This window comes from Sus scrofa, chromosome 6, assembly GCF_054392235.1.
Source record: "Sus scrofa isolate SSC_HxYL_T2T_F1_AM1 chromosome 6, Sscrofa_HxYL_maternal_Yorkshire_Landrace_v2.0, whole genome shotgun sequence".
Taxonomy (NCBI): Eukaryota; Metazoa; Chordata; class Mammalia; order Artiodactyla; family Suidae; genus Sus; species Sus scrofa.
In genome coordinates this window covers 81,135,204-81,163,186 of record NC_139388.1, presented here as the reverse complement: position 1 = coordinate 81,163,186, position 27,983 = coordinate 81,135,204, and the positions used below count along the sequence as shown (strand labels likewise).

The following is a 27,983-nucleotide window of genomic DNA, read 5'->3' as shown; positions in this document are numbered from 1 at the left end:
GAGAGGTAAGGTGACTGGCCCATGAGGTCACTGTGAATTCATTAGGCAAGAAATAATATTAGTTGTGTACCCATGGTGTGCTAGCAATGACCAAGCAGACAAGGGCACGGGGGCTTCCAGCCAAGAGAAGGCTCAGTTGTGATCAAGTAGTGAATACGCTGACGATGGGTAATTATAAACCGAGGCGGGCATCATGGGGGGGGGGCGTTATTCTGTATACTGAGAGGTGGGGGCCTGAGCCTGTGTCACGGATGATCAGTTGGTAGAGGGAAGGTCTGAAGGTGAGATAGTGGCAGTTGTCTGATGCAGAAATTGGGAATTCAGAAAGGGGACGTGACGTGCCCAGGGCCACACAGCAGGTGTGCGGGGAAGCTGGAGTTCAAGACCAGTCTCTCTGCAAACTCACTCTTTCTACCACATCAGAGAATTGGGAAAGACTGAAGACAGTGCGAGAAAGGATGTGCTGGTCAGTAGAGGCTGAAGGGGGCCGGGGGCCCTGCTTCCCACCATCTGGGCGCCGTGCAGGGCAGAGGCCTGGCGTCACCCCCAGCCTCAGTGAATGGATGTCTTGAAGCCAAATCAAGCTCCCCCCCCTTCTTTATGGAGACGCTAATTTTAGCCAGCCACAAAGTCAGCCTGAGCTTTTAAAAATGGACTGATTTATGCTTTTCCTTAATTGCTCCAAAAAAGCGCTTTGCATCTAGTGGGAAAGAGAATGAATATAACTCTATTTAGCTTAGAAATCTAAAGCCAAATTCTCGCTGGTCTGGCAAGAAGAGAAGAATGCACTTAACCCCGGCTCAGTGGTCTCCCCACCCCAGCCCTTCCTCCGCCGCGCTGAGCCTCTGTGTCTGCCTCACGGATGGGCACAGACTCCACTGGGGAGACAAAGCAGGGGAGCACCAGGGGCCTCATCAGCCACTCAAGTGAAAACAGGGCATTTTTAAGGGCACTTTTTTAAGGAAGCACTGGGGAGATTTGCAAAATCCCCTTCCCTCGCATCCCCAAGAGGTAGCCAGGTCCCAGAAGCTACAGATGGGGCAAAAAGCAGCAGTTATCTCCCAGTTTTGGGAGTCAGCACATCCCTGCCTCATCTCAGCCATCCTCTGTCCATGCTGGGGCTGCCAAGACTCAGACCAGATTCGAATGCTGACCTTTCCAAAAGATCTCAAAGAATTCTATTCAATAGAAGTTCCCTTCGTGGCTCAGCAGTTAGCAAACTCAACTAGGATCCATGAGGATGTGGGTTTAATCCCTGGCCTTGCTCAATGGGTCAGGGATCCAGCATTGCCATGAGCTATGCTATAGGTCGCAGACACGGCTCGTATCCCTTGCTGCTGTGGATGTGGTATAGGCTGGCAGCTGTAGCTTCGATTCGACCCCTAGCGTGGGAACCTCCATATGCCGTGGGTGTGGCCCTAAAAACAAAAAAGAAAACTTTTATTGAGCATGTACCAGTGAAATTTGGAGGTTTTTTGGTCACAGCAGCATTACCTGATCTAATACAATTACATTATGCGAGACACCTTTCTGTAAGTGAATGAAGAGATAAAAACATGTCATGTGACTCACAACTGTACGTGGTAGCCAACTGTTGTCACCCTTTATGGATGCAAAACCTGAGGCTCAGAGAGGTGAAGTAACTTGCCCAAAGTCACGCAGCTGGTAGGTGGTAAGCCAGGCTTTGAACCTGCCCTCCACATGCATTCACTCCAGATGCCACTGTGCTCCTAGTTGGGGGTACAGACAGCAAGCACAGCGTGGAACAGAAAGGGCCACATCTTCCTCCACCTTTGGGTGCAGAAGCTGGGGCGGGGCTTTTCCCCCTGGGCCTAGCAGTGTGGTTTCTGTTACCAAGACACATGGGGAAGAAAAACCAAAACTCCACCCTTGGGGTTCCCCTCCCTAAGCCAGACAAGAGGCTCCTTCCTAGGCCGCCACTGTCTCTCTGGAGGGGCTTTTCTCAGGGCAGAAGAGGAGTCCCTTTTGCTCCTCCCAGGACAGGAGGAAACAAGATGTCAGGACCCTGGGTTTCTGCTCCTAAGAGGCAGCCGGTTCCCTTCCGAGTCCTGGCCGGTCTTCGGCACCCCAGGCAGACCTCCTGGACAGCTCGGTCAGCTGGCCCAAGGCCGCCAGAGCTGAGGGGTCTTCAGGTCACCCTGTCCAGGCTGTCAGAGCCAGAATCAGGGCTGGCTCCACCACTGGCACAAAGACTGGCTGACAAAGGGCAGCCAGACAGGGACAGGTGCCCAGAAGCGGTGGTGGCAGGAAGCCCCACGGTAACCCCACAAAATGCCTGCTGCCCCCTCCCATTGAAGGCCTGGAGTCAAGACACTGCTCACCTGACATTTTTTTCTCCATGATTGTCTGGCTGTCAGACAAGGAGGTGCTGGGACAGGAAGTTGTACTGAGCTTTTTTTTTCGGCTGCCTCATGGCATATGGAGTTCAGATCCGAGCTGCAGTTGTGACCCACATTGCAACACCAGATTCTTTAACCCACTCTGCTGGGTCAGGGATCGACCCAGCATCCTAGCACTGCAGAGGCACCACCAATCTCATTGTGCCACAGTGAGAGCTCCGGAAGGGTGCTGAGCTTTTGAGGGCAGACCAACCTGGGTGTGAATCAGGCTCTGACACTTACCAGCTGTGTAACCTTGGGCAAGTCCCTAAACCTCTCTAAGGCCCTCGGTGTACCCATCTGTAAAATGGGGCTAACAGTGCTTGTGTCAGAGGAGCCGCAGAGAGGATTAAATGACATAGCAGGCATCTGATCATTTAAAAAGGGAGAAAAAGAATCTGCAAATGATCTTTCTAGAAGGACCCTCAGAGACCTGGTAGGGGAAGAAGGCCCAGAGCCTGGGTGACTCACTGATCTCAGGTGGAACAGAAAGGTGAGTGCTTATGATTTATCTGCCTGCTTTCCTTTTTCCCCCTTTTCTCTGCCTCCCAGTCTCTGTTCCACTGGAACTTCTTGTCCTGGGGTGGAGAGCGGGACTGAGGAAGGGGAGAGGGGACAGAAGAGGGGGACCTGTCTCCAAGCCCCTCGTCACACTCTGAGGCTAGATCTCAAGGCTCTGCCCTTGGCTTCTGCCTGGGGTGGTCCATGGCTTCGCTGGTCAGAGAGGGTGCCAGATGCTGGTACAGTTCCCCTCCAGGCCTGGGGACCAAGCACCCATTGCCACGGCTGTTGGCAGGACTAAAGGCCATGCACAGGCACCTACCGTGGGGGGCACAGGTCCCTATCACCATCCCGCGCTGTCCTCTCCCTCACACCTCCCCCCACCCCACCGCCCCATGTCTCAGCCTCTGACCCTTCACCATGGGCCGGGGGTTGGCCGAACGGAGAAGCCGGAGGGGGCCGGTGCCAGAGTCAGAACCCCAGCCCAGCCCAGCCATTGAACCAATGTCCAATCCAATTCAGAGGCACCCAGTAGGATGAAGTCTATGGTGGAGGTCCTTGGGAAGACTGGAGGGGTTCCCCCCTGCTGACCCTGCACTCTTTTCCCATGTGTCACTCTCTCTTCCACCTCCCATTCCCCCCACCTTTTCCCAGCAGGGGTCAAAGTTCTCCATCCTGGTGCCCTCGCAGGTGGTCCAGGCCCCCACGGCTTTCTGCCCCTCCTCCTGAGCCAGGCTCGCAGGTGGGGCATTCTCGCTCCCCGCTAACGCCATACCGCTAATAAGATTAAAACATACCTCCTTCTCCCAGCATCGATTCATAGCACTGATTTACTGTTGCTTCTCGGCTGCTACAAAACGGATGCGCGGGCCGCCACCTTAATCTCTATCCATCTCCTCGCTGCCGGAGAAGAACTGCTAATTAATACCTTTCTGCCTCCGACACCTGCCAGCTTTGAGGGCCATCAATACGCTGCGGGCTCTCTGCCACCCGACTACTCCCCCCGCCACACGTTTGGGGCTCCAGCCCCAGGCCAGAGGCACCTGGGGCATTCAAGGTGAAACAGGAGGTGGGCTTTCCCCCTCTCCGCGTCCTCCCACTGCACACACAAACACACACAGTGGGCAAGCAAGAGGCGGTGCTAATGCAGAAAGGACAGATCCAGACTGCGGTTCTAATCCCAGCTCCTCCTCAAACCAGCCTGGAGATTTTCTGCCTCTGAGGCTCAGATTCCTTGTCTGCAAAATTAAGAGAGCCCACGACCCAGTGCCAAGGGATCTTCAAGAATTAAGAGCAGGTCAAGAAGGCACCTAACACAGTCCCTAGCATCCTCCTTCTTTGGGGCCTTTATTGCAGGCCCAGAAGGGGTGTCATCGCCACCAGGCCACCAGAGCTTGCAGCACTGGTGTCAGGGAACGGCAGGTGGCCATGTCCAGTGCTGGGGAACAGGGTCCGGGGGAGACCCCATCAGAAGCTACAGACATGCAGCCCAGTCAGGAGACACCAATGCAGGAGCTCAACCAGACTCTCCCTGCTTCTTTTCTTCTCCCTTTTCAGCTCAAAAGGCACCTCCTCCAAGGAGCCTTCCTGGACCATGCGATCTAGAGAAACTGCTCTGTCCCTAAACCCAGCCCCTGACTATCCCGAGGCCCTGCATTCCGCTCACAGTTTGGCCCCATCCAGAGCTAGGCTCTTTATCTATTTGTTTATTTCTGCCTCGTCCATCAGAATGTCAGTCCTGGAGCTTCTGTTGTGTCTCAGCAGGTAGAGAACCTTACATAGTGTCCACAAGGGTGTGGGTTCGATCCCTGGCCTTGCTCAGTGGGTTAAGGATCCGAGGTTGCCTCGAGGTGCAGCGTAGGTTGCAGATGCGGCTTGGATCTTGTGTGGCTGTGGCTGTGGCATAGGCTGGCAACTGCAGCTCCGAGTCAACCCCTAGCCCGGGAACTACCCTAAAAAGAAACCACAACAACAACAGGATGTCAGGCTGTTGACTGTTGATCTCAAAGCTCTTGACTTTGGCCTTGTGGCACTGACATCTATTCGGCATCCTCTTCCCAGGTGCACAGTAGATGAATATGTATTTGAGAAAATCAGTGACAAGTTCTTCACTAGTCTTAGCTAATAATAATGATAATAATAAGCAAGCTTATCACTTCCCTCTCCCCTCAAAAGAAGATCTGATTAAATGCCCTCTCTCCTTTGCTCTGTGTATTTCATGTCTATGAGGCATCAGATGAGAAACCGGGGCTCAGAGCAGTTGCAAGCCTTGGCAGGAGGGAAGGGGAGAGCTGCTTCTCCATCAGAAATATCTGGAGGCCAGGGTTTTCCTCCTGGCTCCTGGACTGAAACAGAAGCCAGCTGAGAGCAAGACTTTCCCTCTGCCCATGGGTGGATCTGATGTGACAAGCCTGGGAAGGGATATCAGCCTGATGGTGGATCTGCACGGGCACCTGGGGAGGGTCAAGGGTGCAGACCAAGTGCCTCCAAATTTGGACTTACCCCTCTGCCTCCAAGAGGGGCTACAGGACCAGAGGGCGGTAGGGATGTGTGAAGCCACAGAATCACCATTCTAAATCCCCAAGTCTGCCCTCTCCTATAGGAGTCCCCTTGATCTATGCCCCAGAGCACGGCTGCGGGCCCTGCTCGGTGAGGGAGGGGATGGAGGGTGGCAGATGCCCGCCTCCCCTGGCCGTGAGAGGTGGTGGCGGCGGGAGAGGAAGCCCCGGGATCAGGCCTGGCAGATGTGCTGGCAGAAGCCAGCACGGGCGCTTTTAATAAAACATAACGAAGCGTGGGATCATAAAATATTTCGTCTAATTCCAGGCTCCCATGGGGGTGGGGCAGACTGGTTGGGCTGGCAGAGGAGAAAGGTTTATAGGGGGTTCCCTGAGGCTGGCTGAGGGTCAGAGCAAGCACAAGTTGGGGGCAGGAGACGCCAAGTCTCCCATCTAGGATGGGGGGTGGGGGGCTTTCTTACAGGGCTCCCGTCCAGCCTGGAAAGAGGCAAAAATCAGAGGTTTTTCTCCCAGAAATGGCCCCCTCCTGCTGGGGACCTGGTACAGATCATGGGTCCCCCCGGGGTCTCAGTTGCCCCACGTGCAGTGCAACGAGGGTTGAATTTTCACAGAAAAACTAGAACCTCCCCTAGCCCCAGTGAAGTTGATTCTTCCTCCCCCTCATCCAATGCACTCGTTTTCAAATTCCTTCATTCGAAGTAAAGCTTAAGTAGAAATCAGTCTGTAAAAGAGGCAAAGCAGAGCTCCTGGCTCAATTTGGGGATAAGGGCGCCCCCTGAATGATGACCTGGACTTGCAGGCTGCCGAAAGTGGCGCAGGGGTACCTCCATGGGAGACTGGAGTTCCAAGGAGCGCAGTTAGAAAACCATGGGTCTGCCAAATCCTGCCTAAATGCCGCCATCCCCCAAGACCCAGCTCACATCTCAGCGGCTCCCTGGAGACCTCTGATGGTGCACCTCCCGCTACCAAAGGTAGCCCCACTCTCGCCATCCTAACGCTTCTTGCCGTCAGCGATCACGCCTCTACCTGCCCCGGGTCTGAGACACAGAAGATGCTCCATACTGGGGCCCCTCCCGGACCCCACCCGTTCACACGTGGTCATCACGCTCATTAGACCCTATTCTTCTCTGTAGTGGTTATCACGTCCTGTTGTGATATATTCATGGATGGACTACCTGTCTGGTCCTCCACTGTGGAAGGTAAGCTCCAGGAGGACAGGCTTTATCTTTTTCAGTTCCCTGCAATAACCCCATTGCCTAGAACACTACCTGGAACACAGTAAGTGTCCGATTTGTCAGATGAACGGATGGATGGAGGGAGGGAGGGATGGAGGGATGGAGGGATGGATGGAGGGAGGGAGGGATGGAGGGATGGATGGAGGGAGGGAGGGATGGAGGGATGGATGGATGACCACAAAAAGGAAGGAAGGAATTCTCCCTTTACTCCCTGAATGAATGAGTCTGTGAAGCCTAATAAGCTCATTTGAAGTTCACAATGTCTTCGATATGTGTCTCCGATGAAGCTCTAAGATCTGGAAAGGCAATGCTATTCTTCTCCCAGATCCCATAGCATCCACATGGGCTTTTCTCAGTTCCACAAACACTGATGTTCTGTGTGCCAGAATCATGCCAGGAACGGGGGGCATGGCGATGCGTCTCCAATGGCATCAAATAGTGCTGTGTACATCGTAGGTACACAGAAAATATTTGTTGGGCAAATGATGTGATGTCTAAGGTGAGACCTAAATGATGAGCAGGACTTAGTCCCAAGAAGGAGGTGGCTTCCAGCAGAGGGAACTGCAGGAGCAAAGGCTCTGGGGCAGCTACAGGCACCCAGACTTTAGTGCTGAGGTCCTGTGTGGCAGGAGGATGGGGGGCTTTGTCCAGCCTCATGACCTCCCAGCGGTTCCCCAAAGGTGGCACCCAGTGCTCTTCCAAGAACTCTGTGCACAGTAGGTCCCCTCTGAGATCATGCTTTCTAGGGGATGAGCGGAAGGGGAGACAAGCTGCAGCCCCTCCCACTGCCCTGAATGCATCTCCTTGGTCACCTCCACACCCACCAAACCCCACACTCATCTGCTCAGACCCACACACTGCACTAAATATAACCACTGCAAATGCCTCTTCTGTCTTCTTTCCGAGGGAAATAACGTTGTTTAAGTAAAGCCCTTTAAATTTGAAAGAGCAGGGTTGTGTGCGCTCTGCGGGAAGCTTTTAGCAGCATGCTGGAAAGAAATAATAATAATAAGGAGGCCAGACAACAAAGCAGAGCTGAGCTGCCACCCAGTGACTGCCCGGGCAGAAGGGCAGGCCTGTGGCCTTCTGCCGTGGAGCCCAGGGCCAGCTCCGCCTGCTGCTGGAGCCCCTGAGCCTGGAAGAGTCACATAGAATCAGGATGGGGGGTCCACAGAGACCCAGAATCACAAAAGGTCAAGTCACAAGAGATCCCTGGCAGAGAAGAAAGAAGGCGGAGAGGACAGAAAGCTATCAAAACGTGAGACCTCCCAGGTTCAAAGCTCAGCACCACCTCTTATTAGCTGTGCAAGCCTGGACAAGTGGCTTAACCTCTCTGGTGATATGGGATGTCCCCCAACGTGCCGCCTCTTCAGCGGTCCCATAAGGACTTGGTAGCCAGTTCAGTTTTAGAATTTTCACTATTATTCCATATTCTATGTGTTTGCTGGCCTTTATGCCCCAGAAGACGGGGGACTCCCTGAGGACAGGCTATGGGTCTCATTTATAGCTTAGTGACAGCCCTAGCACAGAGCCCAGTAAATGGCTTAGGAAATGGCTGAGTGGGACCAAAATGAAGACAAGTCTATGCTCCAAGCAAGTGAGTGGCTCCTGGCATGTCCTCGTCACTCACGCAGCTGTTCCTTAGCAGCATTCCCGCAGCAGGATGCTTTGGCCTAAAGCTGGGAATCTGGGGGCATCAAATATGCCTCTTTTTTTGGATGCACCCATGCATGCAAAAGTTCCTGGGCCAGCGATGGAACCCACGCTACAGCAATGACAATGCCAGATCCTTAACCTGCCGAGCCACCAGGGAACTCAAATATGTCTTAAAGGCAGGATTTTAGACCTAGAGGGGACTCTTCTTATTACCCATCAGAGAATCTTAGAACCGGGTCATCTGGACTCACTCCTTTGTTTGATGGACCTAAGGCTTAGAGGAGGCGGGAGGGTAACTGAGGGATGGTACGGGTTGAGGCAGAAGTTGAAATCAGATCCTGGGGCTCATGAGGGGAGGCTGATATCCTTTCCACCCAAGCCAGTGTTTTCCATTGTCGCTGGCAGGAGGAGGCCAAGTGGTACAGAGAAGCTTTTTAAAAAATTCAAATTTTAACATGAATTGAGAAAAAAATATATGCTCAGTATAACAAGCCTATACATTATTCCTTTGCACACTACAAGTGGAAAAAAAGGCGGAATCGGTTTAAATTTGACTTTAAGAAAATCATGATGTAAGATATAATCCAGGTGGGAGTTCCCATTGTGGCTCAGCGGTAACAAACCCAACTAGTATCCATGAGGATGTGGGTTCGATCCCTGGCCTCGATCAGGGGGTTAAGGATCCAGCATTGCCATGAGCCGTGAGCTGCATAGGTCACCGACACGGCTTGGATCCCGCGTGGCTGTGGCTGTGGCGTAGGCTGGCAGCCCCAGCTCCAATTCAACCCTTAGCTTGGGAACTTCCAGATGCCACAGGTGCGGCCTGAAAAAAAAAAAAAAAAAAGAAAAAAGAAAGGAAGTAATCTGGGTGAGATATAGATAAAGTCATGCAAGAGATGGCCATCTCTGGAGTGTGCCCGGGGACGGTTCAGAGCTGGTGCCCAGAAGGCAGGGTTTCACCACCCCAGGATATGAGCATCACAGGTGACCAGAGCTCCCTCTGAGACCCAGGCCAGGCCAAGGAGGCAGAGGTGGCCCCCACAAGCCCGCATGGAGGGAGACCCAGCCTTCAGGACGTGGCTCCAGATTCAGCTGGAAATGAGTCTCCTAAGTCTTTGTGACACGTCGGATAGATGGAAAGGGGGCTGAACAAGGGAATGTCACTTCGGCCAACTTGGAAACTGAGACCCAAGGGGGTTGCTGGTGGAGTTTTTCCGAAGGAATATTGTTCCCCAGTGAGTGATCCATCCCCACCCCCAATGGTCATGCTGCCACCAAGCCAGCATGCAGGGCTGAGGCCGATGTGCACAGGGGCAGGGCAAATAGCAGGGCTGGTGGAACCCGGCGGTGTGGACAATGGCACGTGGGCCAGGGGTAGGGGCACTCTGTCTTGCCCGGAGCCCTTCAGAGAATAAGCCAGGGAAGAAACTGCTGCTGGCTTTTGTCAGGGCAATTTCAGCCAAGCACCGAAGGTATAAGCGACTCGAATTTCAACAGGCAAAATTAGTCGTCATCAAAGTCAACTTGAGCAGCCAAGGTAGAGAAAAGGGCTGGACAAAGGAAGAGAGGAGCACGAGGAAAGCCCTGTTAGCCAGCTGTGAAGCTGGGAGCCAAGGGGGCTGTTGGTGGACATTTTCCCAAGAAATAGTGACTCTACTTAGAAGCCAGCCATCCCCCAAACTCCAGCTACCCATGGGGAAAGCCCCTCTAAATGTGGAATTAGCACTCTCGGCTTTCAGGGGAAGGATAAAGACCTAGTGGTCCAGAGGGCCAACTTACTCACAGGTAACCCGCTTCTCCCCACACCTGCGAGGGTGGAAGCAGCCTCTGGCAAGAATGGCTGAGACTTGACAAGCACCTACCTTTCCCCTTGGACGGAAGGAGTTTTGAGCTCATTCATGACGGATGTGGAGCAGGCTGTGGATGGCAAGGGCCAATGGGGATGGCAGAAAAGGTGCCCTCAATGGCTCTAAGGAGAAAGAACCTCTCCGTGGGAAATAGGGAGGAAAACAGACCGAGGAACAAGGCCTTGCTGTGTCCCGGGGTGGGGTAACCACTCAGTGATATGGACCAGGGGGCAGGAGGTGTCAGGACATGGAAGAGTCCAGACAGAGATGACACATCACAAAGGTCAGTACCAGCAAGGAGGGTGCAGGTGTTTCCTCTCTGCAAACTGCAACATCCTGCCCAAGTCACCTGCCCCTTCAAATTCACGTGCCCCGGAGGGCCAGTTCCAACTTCCTAAAGCCCCCATACTCATAGGCCACATTTTGGCTCAGAAATATCTAGTATTCAGCACCAGATGGGGCATAAGGAAAGATATTTTATAACTACAATTGTTACTAATAATATTTATCAGCAAAACTTTGCTGGGTATGTAGCATGACCCCATTTTCTGGATGGAGAGACTGAGGCTTAGTAGGATGGCACTAGATCTCTGCTGTTTGTTCCCCAGCTCACTCTTTTTCATTCTCCAGCTGTTCTGTGCCTGGGAGCCCAATAGCATGGGTTTCCCACTAGATCTGGTTGATGGGAAGCATTAACAAGAGACTCAAAGGCAGGAGGAGGAGGAAATTGGGGTCTTTCTTCCTGCAGCTCCCTGTCAGGTCCCCAAGAGTTGGCTGCATCCCTCTACCCATAGCCACAGTCCTGCTAGGCAGCCCTCTTTGCAGCCTATGGGTGGTGGCAACTCCCCGTGTTCCTGGCCCTCCCTATACCCTAAAGCCAGTAGTCCCTTTAATAAGGCCTCCATGGACCCCCAAGGTTGAATTTGGTGTTTTCTGCTGGACCCTGGTTGAAATGGAGGGAAATAATTCGTCCCCAAATCACAGAGCTTGCAAACAGCAGCACTGCAAACCCAGCCCTGCTCCGTCTGCCTCCCAAGGCCCACGTTGTTCCATCTGAACTACGGTTTCTCAGCTGCAGACATTCTCACCCGCACCTTCACAGCTTGGCCACATCCCTGTGCCACCTGCTCCACTGCACACTTAACATTTTTCTTTAAACTTGACTCATTTTTTTTTACACTTAAGCATTTTTTTTTTTAAGAGAGAGAATTTAATGCATTGCCCCAAATGGCAAACCAGTCTCACTTGCCTTAAACAGAGGGTGGCTGGAAAAGAATTATAATGAAAATAAAACACTGTTATTAAAACGTTTGCCCCCTCTGGCTCCCTGCAGGCACATTACCCTGCACCTGTTTTTGTCGGAAAGAGGGATTAGCCAGCAAGAGGGCGGTAAAGACGTGATAGCATCTGCCTGAGGCTTTCTCCTTTGCACAACTAGGAGGACAGGATGAGAAAGGACCAGGGAGGACCCTCCCTCTCTGGGAGCCCTTGTTAGTTATCACCAGTGGGAAGGCCCCACCTAAAGAGAAACATGGCCTTAGACGCCCGCTGTCCAAGAGCGCTTTCTGCAGTGATGGTGATGTCTTCACTTCATCTGTTCTGTCCAAATGGGGAGCCACCAGCCACGTGAGGCTACAGAGCCCTTGAAGAGTGGCTGGTGTGGCTGAAGAACTGAATTCTGTTTGAATTTGCTTTAGGAAAAGCAGAGACCCCTTTTTGAGTTTTAATGTAAATTTCAGTTTACAGTGGAGCACAGCTGAACACAGCCCTAGACTGGAAGCCCCATGAGGGCCAGAAGTTGCCTAACTCATTGTCTTTTGGATTTCTAGAACAGCGCAGCGTTTGACTGCCAGGAGCATTCGATTCATATTCAAGGCACCGATGGATGAATCAGTGAACGAAGGAATGAACTTACTGCTTCCTGCAGCAAGAAATTGCTGGCTGCCTTCACCCGGTCCCGGGAACCACTAGCTCCTCCTGGTGAAGTAACCCCACAGGACTGCCTGCCCTCTCCTTCTAGCAGGCTCCTCGGTCCTTAGGGATCAGCCCTCCTCTGATGCCTCTTCCTCTCCAAGCAGAGCTAAGGCCCACTTCTCTGCTGCAGGAGCAACAAAGAAGCCTTTGTGATGGGGCTGCTTTTGCCGCCCCCATCTCCCTCCCTTCACCCTTGCCTGGGACATTAGGTGCCTGGTGACAATTAGCAATGTATTGCCCACTTCTGTAGAACCAGGCACCTGGCCCTGGGTTATTGGATGGCCTGAATACCCACTTGACAAAAACCTGCACACTCGGGCAATGAGTACCAGCTCTAGATGCTGGTGCCACCCACCCTGTGGCTGTGCGAGCCTCTCTTTATCCTGCCAGGGCATCCGAGGCCCCTGTGCTGCAGCCCTCCACCCCCCACCCCCGACCAGTCCCACAGGACGCCAGGGCAGCTGGTGATGGACGCCTTCCTTTGGGGCAGCAAGAGGGAGAGGGAGGAAGAGACGGTGTCAGGGAGATAATGGAGGCGCCAAGAATTGGTGACAAACGACCCCTTCTGAGGAGCGCTGAGAGCCTCAGCAGAAAGAGAAACAAAAGGGCAAAGGGAACAGCTTGGCAAAGGAACAAAAAAACCCCAATGGCTCAGCTGTCTCTCTCCCTGGCGACTCCCAAGCTGCTCCTGTGATTTATAAGGCTAGTGGGTGCTTCCCGCTGGAGCACCACCAAGACCCCCTCCCAAGGCTGAGGACCCTGATGCTCCCCCATGCAAGGCTCCTAAGTGGTGGGTCTGCCTGGCAGAGCCCCAAGATGGTCTCCAGGACCTGGAGGGAGAAGACCCGCACCCCCTGCCCCCCAGCGTCATACATGGATGGTGTGGGCACCTACAGAAGAGGCCTCTTTGGCCTCAGTCTTCTCAGCTTTAAATTGGGGGTGGGGGAGGAGTTCCCACTGTAATACAGTAGGTTAATGATCTGGCTTGTCTCCGTGGCGTTGCAGGTTCGATCCCTGGGCTGACACAGTGGGTTAAGGATCCAATGTTGCCACAGCTGTGGTGTAGGTCTCGATGCTGGGGTTGATCCTTAGCCCTGGAACTTCCATATGCCACGAGTATGGCCAAAAAAGGGGAAAAATGGAGTTTCCTTTGTGGCTCAGTAGTAATGAACCCATCTAGTATCCGTGAGAATGCAGGTTCGATCCCTGGCCTTGCTCAGTAGGTTAAGGATCCAGCATTGCCATAAGCTGTGGTGTAGGTCGCAGACACGGCTCGGATCCTGTGTTGCTGTGGCTGTGGTGTAGGCCAGCAGCTGTAGCTCCATTTTGATCCCTAGCCCAGGAACTTCTATTTGCCATGGGCGCAGCCCTAAAAAAAAATAAATAAAGACAGAAAGGGGGAAAATGAATAAAATGGGGGGAAGGAGATAGTGCACATAATTTCCCCGTTCCCTCTGGGCGGCGATGCTCTGTAATTCCAAACCCAAGGACTTGTTCGATGCTCCAGGTGGGAAAACCACAGCATATCCGTCTTCCTGGGCACTGGGGCTTATAAACACTTCTTTCCCTTCAAACGCGGGGCATCCCAACATCATTCTAACAGCAGCAACCACTTTTCACACACCTATGATGTGCTGGGTTTCCTGCCTTAGACCCCCTCGTACCATGTGATGTCGCAGCCCAGGTGCCCCCACCCCGCGGAGCCACCACGATGAGCTGTGTGTTCAGTGGGAGAACTCAAGGCTGAAAGCAACTGAGGGGTTATATGAGTTCACACGCTGGACAAATGCTGGAGATGGGATCTGAACCCAGGCCAAACCCCAGAGTCCATGCCCATGGAGGGATCTAGAAGCTTCTCCCCAGGAGAAGCTGCCCCCATCACTCTTGGTTCAGGCCCATGCTGGAACAGCCCCATTCCAGGCAGGGGCCTGGTTTTCCCTTCTTGCCACATCTGGACGTTCTGGGAGAGGTGGGCAGGGTCCCGAGGGTGGCATTTCTGCCTTGATGCCATTGTCTCCTTGGGGCCCCCAGAGCAATCACTTATAACACGATGACATTCCAAAGAGTCTCCAGCTACAGGTGGCCCAGAAAAGCCAAATTAACCTTCCTAGAGCACGGCTCTGGGACTGTCACGCCTCTGGAATCTTCAACTGCCCCCCCCCACAGCCCCCAGGCTCAGGGCCACGCTCCTCCCCCTGGTGCCCAGGCCTCTGCCAGTGGCTCCAACCTCATTCCCAGCTTCTCAGCAAGTACCTCGTGCCCATGAAGGCCAGCTGCCTTCCAGTCTCCCAGCCTCACGCAGCCTGGCAGGGTTTAGAGTCCCTCCTCCAGGCCTTTGGGTTCTGGCTGGGGATTCCTTTCTCACTTGTCAAGATGGCTTCAATCCCGTCTCAGGCCACTCCAAGGATTTATTTCCAAGGATTTCTTCTCAGTGCCTTTGTATTGGCCATTTATTATACAGGCTCTTTCACTGTTCTCAAATGAGCCCATGCTGAGCGGGGTGGCCAGCAAGCCAAAACTCCTTAAGGGAGGTCTCTTTCGATCCTGAATGAGGCCAGAGCAGCTGCTCAATTAACGGAAGTGACCGGATCCTGACCTGGCTCCAAGGTCATCCTCCAGGGGAGGGGGAAGCATGTGGGAGCCTACCGAGCCTCTCAGAGAGACCCCATGAACAGCTGATTCCATCCAGGGGGTCAGGAAGAAGGGAGGGGTCAATGACCAAGGGCCAATTGCATGCCAGGTACTCTCATGTATTATCTCATTTATTTCTACAACATCCTCTATTTTTGAAAAAGATAATGACTTGCCCAAGTGGACACTCCCTAGGGTTAAAATTTGAAACCAGTGCAGATGGAAACCAAAGTCTGTTAACACCAGGTGGCTGTACCATAGAGACAGTGGTTGGGGAGGGATGGGCATGCCCAGTGGTGTGCTGGTAAATGTTTAACAACCAGCAAGCTCTAGGTTGGGGGAGAACCCTGATCTGTAGTGTTTGCCCACTTCCCTGGTATAAATATCCCTACCTTGGTCAATTTCAAGCTGCCAATAAGGTAAACTCAGAGTTGGGAAGAAATGCATCAGTCAACGCCTGAGTGCGAATCCAGCTCTGCCCCTCGCCAGCAGTGGGGTCTTAAGCAAATCACATGATCTCTCTAAACTTCATTTCTCATCTACAAAATGGGGAGACATCTCACGAATGGGTGTTTCTGGGAGGATTTAAAATAATTGCGTGTAACCATGGCCAACATGGGACTTGGCGCATAATAGTTGCCTCTTCCTTCCTTCCTTCTCTCCTTCCTTCCTCAAACCCATCCCCACTCATCACCAAACAAGGGCAGCCCCCATGCCCTCCACCAAGGAGAACCCCGAGGGAACAGGAAGCCCCTTGGTCTTCCCACCAGCTTCTACTGTTGGCTCATCCCCCAGATGCCAACCATGATGCCAGTGTGGATGACGGTGGGCAGAGCTCGACAAGGGACACATTCTTACACCAGAAAGGACTTCCAGAGCTGATTGGGCAGGGCCAGGAAACAGGCCCCTGGCTCAGCATCTGGACCAAACCTCAGGCTCAGGAGAGACATCATTCCTTCACTCATTCATTCAACAAACAAAGTGTATTTTGAAGATACACTCAGAGCCAGGCCTTGTGCCAGAGTCGGCGGTGCAAAGATGCCTGCCCTCAAGAGCTCTCTGTTCAACAGGGAGACCAAGGCATGACCCAGCCCCAGGGGCGGGGGGGTTGTTTTAATAGCATCTAAAGTGCTTCTGCCAGGAGTTCTCATTGTGGCTCAGTGGTTAATGAATCTGACTAGGAACCATGAGGCTGTGGGTTCGATCCCTGGCCTTGCTCAGTGGGTTAAGGATCCGGCGTTGCCGTGAGCTGTGGTGGGGGTCACAGACGTGACTCGGATCCCACGTTGCTGTGGCTCTGGTGTAGGCTGGCGGCTACAACTCTGGTTAAACCCCTAGCCTGGGAACTTCCATGTGCCTCAGGAGTAGCCCTAGAAAAGGCAAAAAGACAAAAAAAAATTTTTTTAATTAAGAAAAAAAAAAAAAGTGCTGCTGACAGCACTCACAGGGGACGCCTGCGTCAGCAGGAGCCGGGGTCGGGGGCGGGGGGGGGTTGTAGAGGGCGAGAAGTGGGTGAGCCAAGACTTGGAGGGAGGTTTACAGGGAGCCAGGGGCCATGCTGGCTGAGGGCAGAGGTGGTCTCCCTGAGCCAAGAAAGGGAGGAAGTGGGGGTGGAGGTGGAGGACGTGAAGCTAAGGCCAGAAACCTCTGAGGTCAAGTCTGTGGGAGTGGAAAGACTGAGCTCTGGTGTCCATGCAGTGTGACTATGGACAGCTCAGCATCCTCCCCCGTGGACTGGGGATGTAACACCCAACTGGACAGCAGCGGAGGAGGGAGGAGGCCACGTTAGCAAAGTGGCTACAACAGCACCCGCTCACAGTGGAAGCTTTCTGGTCAGTTGACTGGTCCATGAGCTCATAGAAAGCTGGTCTGTCTCATTCCAGACTACGGGGGACTGAATGAAGCAGCACAGCAGGCTGGGGGGGAAAAAGGCTTGAGCTTGCAGCCACCACACCCGGATTCCAGCCCAGTCACTTCCTGCCACCATCTTTTCATCTCCCCAAGTCTCAGTTTCCCTGGTCTGTTCAATGGGCACAAGAGTAGCCTCCTTCATGTCTGATGTGAGGACTAAATGGAACGATGGGAGTGGAAGCTTCTGGTCAACCCTCAAGTACTACCTACAGGTAGAGAGTCAGGACGTCTGGAGTCAGAGTCTCATCACTTTGATCATCTGAGAGTCTTCAAGACAGACAGAATATAGTTCTAGAAGCAGAACTTTACCAACAGGAAGTTCTCTTGTGAATCCAGCCTACATTCCACATGCCATCAGCCTCTGCATACACTTTTCTGTAGGAAGCCACATACCCAACCCCCCTCCCTCCACATACCCCGCCACCAGGACGCATGTGTCTGAAGGCCAAAGATGCTTCAATCATCCAAACAGCCAACCTTCACTGAACACCCACTATGTGTTTTGTGGGGAAGATGCAATAGTGAGCGGAACTGAACAGGTTCCCTGCCTTCAGGAAGCTTCTAGTCTATGAAGGTAAGGGATGGGAGGTTCAGAGTGACAGTGGTTCCATCCCCACATTTCATGGAGAAATGACTTGTGTCTTGACTCCACTCCAGGTGTGTGGAGGTGGGGGGCGATGCCTTGAGTCTCCAGGGAAGGTCAGGGAGCAGGCATAAGAATCAGTCACCCCCAGCCAGCAGGCCATGAACCATCTTCCAGGAGTTACCAAGAGGGGTTACTCAGCAACTCTAAGGCTCATCATGCCTAGGGAGGGTATCAAGTGGAGTTCTTTTCTTACCAGCAGCAGCTCCAGACAACTCCAGCCAAAAACGTAACGGGTGCACAATTGTGGGGACATTCATGGAGCTCAAGGACAAGCTGAAGTTCCAGGTGTCAGGAGGATCCACACTGCTTGGGCTGGAGCAGCTCTGGTATAACCATGGTTAACTCTGCTAACCTTCATCTGAGCCCCACAGGACTGAGCTTCACGTGTCATGACTCATTTCATTCTGTCATCACCCTGAGAGGAAGGTCCCATTGTTATTAGCCTCAGGAAATCAGAGAAGCACTGTGTCTTGGGGGCGCCCATGGCAAGGGTGGGGTCTTCCCAGTGGTCCTCAGTCTTCCTCTGCTCAGATTGCAGGAAGAGTGCGAGAGATGGGGTCATCTTGAAGGTGTCTTAGCTGATTGTGCCACCTACCGAGACGATGAGCAATTGGGAGGGTGGTACACGATACCCCAAAGCAAATCTGATGTGTCTCCAGGAGTAGGGATGGCTGGTGAACTAGCCAAACACCAGATTCCTTTCCTGAGTCTGACAACCTCCTTTCCTGCTCCTGGGGGCTGCTACTCTGTACACCTCTAGCTCCATGCACGTTGTATTTATTTGCTCCATCCATGGAATCTTGGCCAATAGGTCTTGGTGATCATGAGCTCCCTCTGCTACTGGATCCCACTGCAAGTGTAAAGGTGGGTTCCAGGATCTCCCTGATTCTGTCCCAGGAACTGCATCCTGAAGACAGACCCCTCTTAGGAAGTAATGTCATAGGTTTCACCACCACTGACATTTATCATCTAAAAAGGGGGGCTCTGCATCCTCTTGCAAATGGTAGAAGCTGCTGGATTCTTCCTTCCAGTGATGAAAAAATAAATCATTTCTCCTCTCCTGGGAGTGCCAGTGTCTTTGGATTGCTTCTGAACTGGATTTGACACTCCCAGTTCTTCCACTTGTGAAGATTCTAAACCTCGTTCATTATTTAAGAAAAGAAAGAAGGAAGGAGGGAGAGGGAGGGACGGAGGGGAAAAAGGAGGGGAGGGAGAGAGAAAGGAGGAAGGAAGGGAGAGAGATCCTAGATCCTCTTGTTCTCATCTGCAAAACATGGCTGATGATACCTCCTCATGCATTGTTTGAGAGCCTTTAATGCATAAAGACCATCTAAGAGGTGAGTGATAAATTGGAGTCATCAGTAATATACCTCACTCCTCTTCCTCCCAGTCCTCAACTAGACTCAAGAAAGACAGACTTGGATTGAGGTGGTCCCACAATGCACAGTCCTGCCTCCAGCTCTTTGTTCACACGGGTTTCCTTCCTGGCACATTTCTTGTCTTGGCCCTCAGCTTATTAATGTTCTCCCTTGGCTTCAAGGTCTAGTTCAAGTTCTCCCTCCTCTCTGAAGCATTCCCTTATTACCCCCAAGCAATCATTCTTCCTCCAAGAACCTCCTGTGGGGGACATCAATCCACTTGGCATCTAGCCAAGGTGGTAGGCTTTGCAGGTGTCAACAAATTTCCAGGTAGATTGTTGTTCATCTTTATGGGAACATGCCTGACCTCTTGCCCCACTGGAATGAGGGTCACGGTCATAGGTCTTTCTCTTTTCAGATGTGTCCTGCCCACAACAGATGCCCATTCATTCTCTTGATGATGACAAATGTTTGCAGGGACACCCTCCCTCCCATCTTTGCAGATGAACATGTGCCAGATAAATTTATCTCAGTGGCACTTGGGAAAGAGTAACACATCCAGGTAGGACACTGGACGCACTGCAACTGTCCGCATGGCTGGAGCAGAAGAAGGGACGAAGGCCCCTTCTTACCAGGAGACAGCAGAGCACAGAGGGAAAGAGGCAGACAGCCCTGGGCCTGAATCTCTCTGCTTGCCACTTACTGACTGGGTGGCCTTGAACAAGCCACATAACCTCTCTGAGCCTCAGTTTCCTCATCTGCAAGATAATTTTAACTCTCAGGGTGGTTGTAAGGATTAAACCAAGTACAGAGAACAAGGCCAAGGGCACGGCGCCGGCAACTGTGAGAGCTCAGTCAGGGCTGCAGAGAGAGTCCTGTCTTCTCTCTCACTGAAGAATTGATTGTCCACTAAGCTGTAAACACCACAAAGGCAGGGATCCCCTACTATGTTGGGGGCCCTGTTCCCAATGCTCAGCATTGTGCCTGGCACAACAGTAAACAATAAACATGTGTCCAGAGCCTGAATAAATGGATTTCAAGTGGCCTGGAGATGAAGCAGAGGTGGGCTGGGGGGTAAGCCAGGTGAGACACCTCCATGGATCCCAGGAAAACTAGTTAACAGAACTAACCAGCCTCCTCTCAGTTCGGTTCTTGGGCCTCCACCTTTGAAGTCACAACAGCTATAATCCAGAAACCCGAGCAAATCTCATTTCCTCCACCTCCTCCCCGCCCCTCCCCCAACTGTATCAAGATTCAGGTATGTGTGCGACGGATGTTCTGAAAGTCTTGGGTACCCCGGCCAATCACAGGCAGCCCTTGCCCACATGCCCTGCCCAAGGAACTTCGGAAGAAAAGAGAGAGCCTGGGGCTGGACCTGGAAGGTGTTGTCCTCTTATCACCAACAAATCTTGAAACTCTGGTGAAACCCTCCGTTTCCTCATCTGTGAAAAGAGGAGCCGAAACCCATCTTGCGGCGCAGGAGGCCTCCGCTGCAGCTAGCCTGCCCCGGACACACTGCAGCTGATCCATATCATCCTCGCTACGGAAAAAATAAAAACTCAGCTCTGATATTTGGACAGGAGCAATGTTAGATCGTTGAAGGAGACCGGTGTGGAAGGAGCGTTCGATGCGCGGGCTCATCACCCGCATCGACCAGGCAGCTGTCCTCTCAGGCCTCTCACCTTGCCCAAGGCTTTAGGATCTGGGCGGGTGATAATCGGTTCCGACTCTAAAAGGGTTCCCCTGCTAAACATGAGAAGTTTCAGAACCAGTGAAGGAAGTGATCTCGGAGGTCGCTTCCAGCTCTAACGTTCTCTGCTCTTAAAAAGCCAAAACGAGTTCAACGTCTAAGGGAAAACTCCGGTTTGCATCTTTGCATCTCGGGTGGGAAGGGGTGGAGTTTATGGCTGGGGGTGTGGCCAGGATGGGGGCGGGGCAGCTGGGGAGCCGGGGCGGAGCAGCGGGCACCAAGCAGGGCCCTGAACTCCCAGGCCAGGAGCTGAGATAGAAGCCCAGCGCTGCCTGAGTCCCCGCCCTGCGCCCTGGCCGTGGGGTGAAGATGGCGAGGGAGGCTAAATATATAAACTCGTCACACCAGCTTGCGCGCGCGCAGCCCCCGCAGTCTCGGTGCTGCGGCTGCCTCGGCCCAGCGGAGTCAGCCCCCGCATGCCACCCACCCGCTGACAAGCGGCTGCCAAGAGAGAACTGGCAGGGCCTCGGGCTGGGGGGTGCGGCGCTCCCTAACCCGGCCTGCCCACCCCTACCCGTCGCGGAGACTCTCCCAGGGCCGAAGGAGGCAGGTCCGTGAAGCACGCTCTTCCCCGCGTCCCCGGGTCTCCGGTGCCCTCTCTCTCCCGAGCCACTGCGCAGGCACGAGTGCAGGACTGCCTTTCCAGAAGTGCACTTGAAATGGGGCAAAAACAGGTTTCTCCCCTTGGAGAGTCGGATATTGGGGAGTGGGAGCAGGGGCGGGAACTTCGACCCCCCACCCCCACCCCGCCGCCCCCAGGCCTGTGTGCCTAGGACTGCTTTCTCCTCCCAGTGCGCAGACCTGCCTCTCCAAAGTTGAGCCCCTTTGCTCTGCGACCCACGAGGGCAGAGCTGGCAAGGGCGTACTGGCAGTTTCTCTCCCTGGTCGTGACCGCCATCGCCCCCTACTGGGCAGGGGTGTTTCTGAATGCCTTGCCCTGGACGCTACCCTCCCCGTCCTCCCAGGCAGCCCCTGGCAGGTGGCTCGGCACAGCCAACTGCCAGGTGCGCGGCTCCCGGTCACATCCAGGAAGGGCGCCCTCCTCCGGCAAGCCGGCCGGTAGCATCTCGTGCAGACCCTGGTATTCCCGCCCCTTCGCTAGCACTGATTTGGAGCAGGGAAGGAAGGATCCCACCCTGGTGCAATCTCGTCTCTGCCAGGAAGGGAGGGCTCCCCGGCAGCCCAGGATCCGCTCCCGCGCCCCTGGCTCGGAAAGTTTCCAGTCTGCGATCCGGATCAGCGCTCTCCCCTCACCCTGAGCAGAGGAGCTCAGAGGCCACGGTAGCCAGATGCTCTCATTCCCGGCGCTCGAACCCCTAGCCTCCCGCAAGCTGCAGAGACGAGTGAGGGGAGCGGAGGCGCCAGGACGCCGGGTTAGCTCTCCGCAGCCCGGCAGCCTGAAGAACACTGCTCCCGGGTTCTGGGGCGACCTCGAAGGGTGGGGTCTCGACGGAGCCGGGGTTTCCCATCAAAGCCTTTTGCCTCACTCCTCACCCTCACCCCTGCCGCGCCTCTTCCTTCTGCGCAATCCGGGGAAAGGGGTGCTCTCCTCCTGCCCCAGCCCCCAGCCACCCCCGCTCCCTGCAACGTCCAGGTGAGGGCTCCAAGTGCCTTTCAACAAAGCCCAGAGCCTTCTCCATAGCGCTGGAGCTGAGACCCCCACCCCATAACCTTTCCCTCTAGAGGCATCAGAGGGCGGAAGCCCTCACTCCAAAGTTGGGGCGGGGGGGTTTCTATCCACTTTGGAAAGTCTGTTGCTCTAAGGGTGGGAGGACCAAGTACAGGTTTACATTCCTTCTGCTTTACACCAACCCCTCCCCCGCTCTGCCAGCAAGACCACCATTCTGGCTCAAATTCTGCATCAGCAGACCAAGCACTCTTCAAGGACCTCGGGGCAGAAGGGGGTGGGATATGCGGCGGGGGGGGGGGAGGGCACCCCTTCCCGGCAGACACTCTTAGAATGTAGTTAGGCATCTCCAGGTAGGGCCAGGCACCGAGAACAGAGTTGATCCCCTGCCTCCATCACCCAGGTAGGCTAGGGACTGAGACCCTGCTGGTCACAGTAGCTACTTTTGGATTCCCCACATCCCCCTTCCCTTCCGCAGCAGAGTCAGGGTGCGACCCTGGCGGAGCTGGTTTTGGGCATCCAGGTTTGGCATGAGGCTTAGGGGAAAATCGCGGACGTGGACCCTCTAGTCTCTGCACCTGCAGCTCTTCTCCAGCCCAGTCTCCCTCCCGCGGGGGCTCGTATTGGATGCGCTGGCTCACTACCCAAAAGGTGCTGGGGTCACCAGGTTGGTTCCGAGCACCACGTAAGACCCACCAGGCGGCGGCGCGAGGCGGTAGGCACCGAGGCTTGGGGGAACCCTGGATTCTGGAGCTGCGGAGCCACAGATCGCCCGCTCTGGAGACCCTACTCAGCTTCAACCTCCATCCAGCGAGTTAAGCCCAGCTGGGACCAAGTCCATGCGGGACACACACACCGCTGCTCACACCTCCCAGCCCCAGAATGTGCCCATGCCTCCCTCCACGCTAGACCCATCGCAGGCACACAGACTCCTGGCCCACGAAGCAACACAACCCCAGAGCGCCTGCACCTCCACACATCCCAGAAACATACACTCCTGCCAAAGTGTCACATTCCCACATCCTAAGCATACATCCCCGGTGCCACTGCCCCCCCCCACACACACGCAAATACAGTCATCCGCTGTCACATATCCCTAAAGAGACCCGCACACTTGGGACACGCGTGCAACGCCACACCTCACATACTCACCCTTTAACAGGCTCACACATGCAGTGACAGAAGCTCACACACTTCACACCTTCACCGAGAAGCAGGCACCCGCTCACACCCCCAAACACTCTGGCTCACACTCTTTCTCTCTCTCACACACACGCCTCTGTGTGACACAGACCCTCAAACAACCCTCCAGACACTTGCTCGCTCACACATCATCACATAAACACTCACAATTCCAAATGCACTCCCGCACCCTCTCCACACACGGCTCCTTCCCGGACACCCTCACGCAGACGCAACAAAGACACACGCTCAAACACACAGGCACACGCGCTCACACACATACACACACACCCTGGCACAGACCTACAAGCGCTCTCTCCGGAGGAGACCTCCTCCCTCTCTGATCAGCTCCGCAGACCCCCCACGCCAGGACCGCCGCTCGGACCCCGAGCCTCTGCAGAGCGACCCCGGCCCGCTCCCTACCCCGGCGGCCCGCCCCGCGCTGGTCCCCTGCCCGGGCTCCGGCCGGCGCCCGCGCACTCACCGCGCGCCAGGTCCAGGATCGTGGCGAGCAGCAGGCAGACGCAGCCGCGGAGGCTCGGGGCGGCTCGCATGGTGCCCGGGAGCTGGCGGCGGTGGCGGGGCGGTGGCGGAGGCGGCGGTGGCGGCGGCGGGGCCCCTCGCCATGGGCTCAGACGCGCTCCTGCCTCCGGCCGGCGGCCGAGACGGTGGCGGGCAGCGCGGGGCGCCGCGGGGGCGCCCCCATGCCGCCGCGGCCGGGCCGCCCGGGCGCCGGGCTCGACTCAGCTCGGGCTCTGCGGGGCGCCGCGACCCTCGAGCTCCGGGTGTCCTCTGGGCACGCTGCAGCTCCCGGCTCCCCGGCTGCACGCGGTGCCCACCGCGGCCCGGAGTCGAAGCGGCGGCAGCGCCGGAGTTTGGAGCCGAATCGCGCTCTCTCTGCCTCGCGCCCGCCTCTCCCGGCGGCGCGAGCGCCCCCCTCCCCGCGCCCTCCCTCCGTCCCTCCCCCTCTCCCCGCCCTCCCTTCGCCGCGCTCTCCGCTGTATTATACAGACTTTTCTTTAATCCTTTCTGGGCTGTTCGGTTCTCGTCTGCTAAGCCGATTTATTGCAGGGAGAAGGAGAGCTCCCCACCTCCCGCCCCTTCCCTCCCCCTCCTCCGGGTCTCCCAGCCCCTCTCCTCTCCCCCCAGGTTCCCCTCCTCACTCACACCTCGCTCGCTCTGTCACCCTCCCCCAGCTGACCGAGCCCCCCTTTCCTCCGGACCAAGCCCCAGCTGATCCCGCTCCACCTTATCCCATCCCTGGGTCAAGGTCCCCCCACCACCACCCCGCGCGCCGACCCCTAGCCTGCAGGCGGGAGAAAGCCAGCCTCCCCATTGAGAGCGAGCCAGGCCATCGGTGGAGCTGAGAACCGGCAGGGTGTGGCCAGGGTGTACTGGCCTTGCCACCCATTAACTCCCTTACTGGGAAGGGTTAGGGGCATCAGTGTTCTGGAACTTCCCAAATTATGGCTGCCCTCCCCCAGGCACTCATGGAAACGGAGTCCCTATTGTCCTTTCTTCCAAGAATAGCCATGTTCTTGGATCCAGCCAGAAATGGGTAAGGAACTGGATGATTCCTCCAGGCAGAGACCACAGTTTCACGGTTTGGGGTGGGCCTGATGCCTTTTCTCCTCAGGCCTGAAGAGTGGGGATTGGAACTGGTATCTTATCATTATGCTCACACACAGGCACACACACCCACACACACCCTAACCTTTGAGCCTCAGGCCTGGCTGAGGGCCTTGAAGTCTCCTGGGAGGTGGGGAGCGACTCTAGCCCCTGCCATGGACTCAAGGTGAGGTTAGATGGGGAAGTTCAGAGCAGGAGCGTTCAATCCACAGCATTCTCTAGAGAATTCACCGCTTCTCTGTCTCTGCCAGTTTGCTACATCAGGCTGCTGCTCAGTTTACCTACATGGACAATGGGTACAAGGCCAGTTCCATCTCCAGCAGCCCTTCAAAGGGTGTGGGGAGTGGAGTGGGCAGTGGGTGGCTTCTGGGCTGTCTCTTGGCCAGCCTTGGGCAGAGACGGCCTCTGGCAGGGAGTCTGGTCCCTCCCTCTGCCCCCGCCAAGCTTCACCACATCACTTCCCAAGGCTGCCAGGCTGCCGCTTATGCCCGCCCACCCTGGGAAGGAGCGATTTGCATTTATGAAGATCTGAAAGCATACATTCACCTGACAGGCTTTAGAATGATCCTCTCAGTAAAATAATAATAATGATCGTAATAAACCCTTATAAATAGGTGTTTGATTACAGTTTGTCCCTACGTGGTTTTTTTTTTTTTTTTTTTTTTTTTTTGAATCAGACTAATTGGCTGCTAGGCTGATTGGACTGGATGTGGCTGGAACGTGGGTGTTTTAGGCCCTTTCTTCTCCCCTTGTCTGGTTGTTCTCTGCTCCTTCTCACCCCCACGCACCCAGGTTCCTCCTTCTTCCAGTTGCCAAGAGTCAGCTTGAGGTCACCTCTCCCCTACGTCTTCTTGTTGGGCTGACCAGTCCTGCCATAGGACACAGGCCTCAAGCCCCTCTTCTCTGCCCCTCCCCCCTCCCACCTCTGGCCCAGGAAAAAAAAAAAAAAAAGCCAAATCCATTGCAGGTGCTAAGCCCTCTGTGGAAGGACCTTCCAGGCTGGGAAGCAGCACCCAGCTGGGACGACCCTCACGTGGGTCTGAGTTTCTCAGGAAAATGCCAGGCGTCATTCTGTGGGCATCCCTGCTCTGGAGGCCCGGCTGTGAATCAGAGTGAAGCCAGGTGGGTGGACAGGCAGCAGTTGGCCAGGTGAAAGCTTGCATAGGTGAGCTGGACCCGTTGTGGCGCCACTGTTCCCCAAGGAGAACCAGAGATCAGGTGGGATTCCAGAATCCTCCCTGGTAACACTTCTTCCCAGCCCCGGGGCCAGACTGGCTGGGAAGGAGACCCCTTCAGGGGGCACTGGGAAGGGGGCTACAGGGCCAGTTTTTGCCATTACACCAGCTGTGAAGGACAACTGGCAGAGGCTAGCGGGTCCATGCAGAAGTAGCGGTATTACCAGGAACAATTACCATATGGTAATTAACACGTGCTTCACAGCTGAAGCTCATATCCAGGAGGTTGCTTCCTAGGGCCAAGGACTGAGCTGGGGAGGAGGTTGGGGGCGTTGGAGACCTCAGTTAGTCCTTCAGCCCCAAGACTTCCCAATCTCTCTTTGGAGTACCAGTCTTCCTAGCTGGTGCCTGGCACATAGGAGGCCCTCAAGAAATATTTGTTGGGTGGAAGGATGAAGGAGTGAATAAATGAGGGCAGGACACACCCAGGCCACACCTCAGCCCCTAGCACAAGGCTGGTGCTTGGCGAGTGCTAGAACTCAACCTGTGGCCGTGAACCTTCTCCTAGAACCACCCACCCCTCTGCCCGCCCCGCCCCAGGATGGTGGGTTCAGAGAGAGGACATCCCGCCCCCGTGCTCAGTTGGTTTCCTCAAAGGGGCTGGGCTGTGAAGCGTGTGTTTATTACCACCTGGTAATTGTTCATAGTAATACCTCTGCGTACCCTCTCCTGGGGGGGGGGGCATCCCTCCAGCTCCTGGTCCCCAAAACACAGCTTTGGAGGCTTTTATCTTGCCCCAGAGAAAGGTTTGACTATGAGAGGCATAGTCAGCAGAGGTCACAGGGTGACTAAGCCAAAGGCCACAAGATTTTCATTTGCTTAACAATGTCTCTCAGCTCCTGTCTCCTAGTGGATCAGCTGCCAGCAGCGGGGCCTCCACTTTGCAGTTCTGGCACTGAGACCCAGGAGCGATGGTGGGACATGCCTTCCCCTGGGGTGTCTGCAGAGCCTTCCTCTGTCCATGCTGCTATGCTGGGCTCTCCCAACAGAGGGCGCTACAGCACAAAGCAAATTTCTCTTCTCCTGACCCTAGGGAACACCCCCAGAGGTCAAAGGGGGCCTGAGGCCCTCCGTGACCTCTAGTTTGTTTCTTTCCAGGCGACGGAAAGGTTATGGCTTATTATTACCTCCCAGAGCCTGGCTTCCAAGGGGATGGGCTCTGTTGGTTGGGGTAGGACCCCCTGTGGAGTTGGATGCTAAGAGTTGTAGAGCCTTTGCGAAAACGCTTCTCCTGTCCTAGGCACTGTTGAAGGACAAATGGTGTGTAAACTCAGTGAATCCTCATGGTAGCATATGGCATGAGTAATTATTTTATTCCTGTTTCACAGATGAGAAAACTGAGACAGAGAGGGCAAGTGACTTGCCCAGTACAGCACAGTGATAGAGCCACATTTGAATCCACAGTGTCCAGAGCCTGAGCTGTTAAATGCCCTTCCAGGACCAGAAACACACACGCACATCTGATGCAGGCACACAGGCGCAGACACCCTGGAAGCCAGGATTTCAGAGGGAAGTGGGATAAAAACCTGACTTTCTAAACTGTAACTGCAATGTATACATCTAAGGATGACCTGACCCCCTTGCTGTACAGTGGGAAAATAAAAAAAAAAAAAAAAAAAAAAAAACCTGACTTTCTTAAGCCCAGTGTGTTCTACCTCTCTCATCTCATTTCATTCTCATGTGAGCCCTCTGTGGCAGCTTTATCTAAGCCCAATTTACAGATAAGTAAACTGAGTCTCAGAGAAGTGAAAAGAATTACCCAAAGTGATCAAGGAAGAGAAACATTGGGTCCTGGGGACAGGGATCTACTCTGGACCTTCCCTAGGCTCTGTCCAGAGAGCCACACATGCGTGCTCTCTCCCTCTGCCCCCCCATACACACAC

The 27,983-nt window shown here is 54.6% G+C and overlaps 1 protein-coding gene across 1 annotated transcript in view; it reads right to left on the bottom strand.

The window, feature by feature from the left end:
- IGSF21 (immunoglobin superfamily member 21) overlaps positions 1 to 23,936 on the bottom strand; it is a 258,202-nt gene extending 234,266 nt beyond the window's left edge. The window contains exon 1 of the mRNA XM_021095457.2: positions 23,721 to 23,936. Within this exon, the coding sequence (XP_020951116.1) occupies positions 23,721 to 23,790 (70 nt within the window). The 5' untranslated portion in view covers positions 23,791 to 23,936. The remainder of the gene's footprint in view (positions 1 to 23,720) is intronic.
- Between the last annotated feature and the right edge of the window lie 4,047 nt (positions 23,937 to 27,983).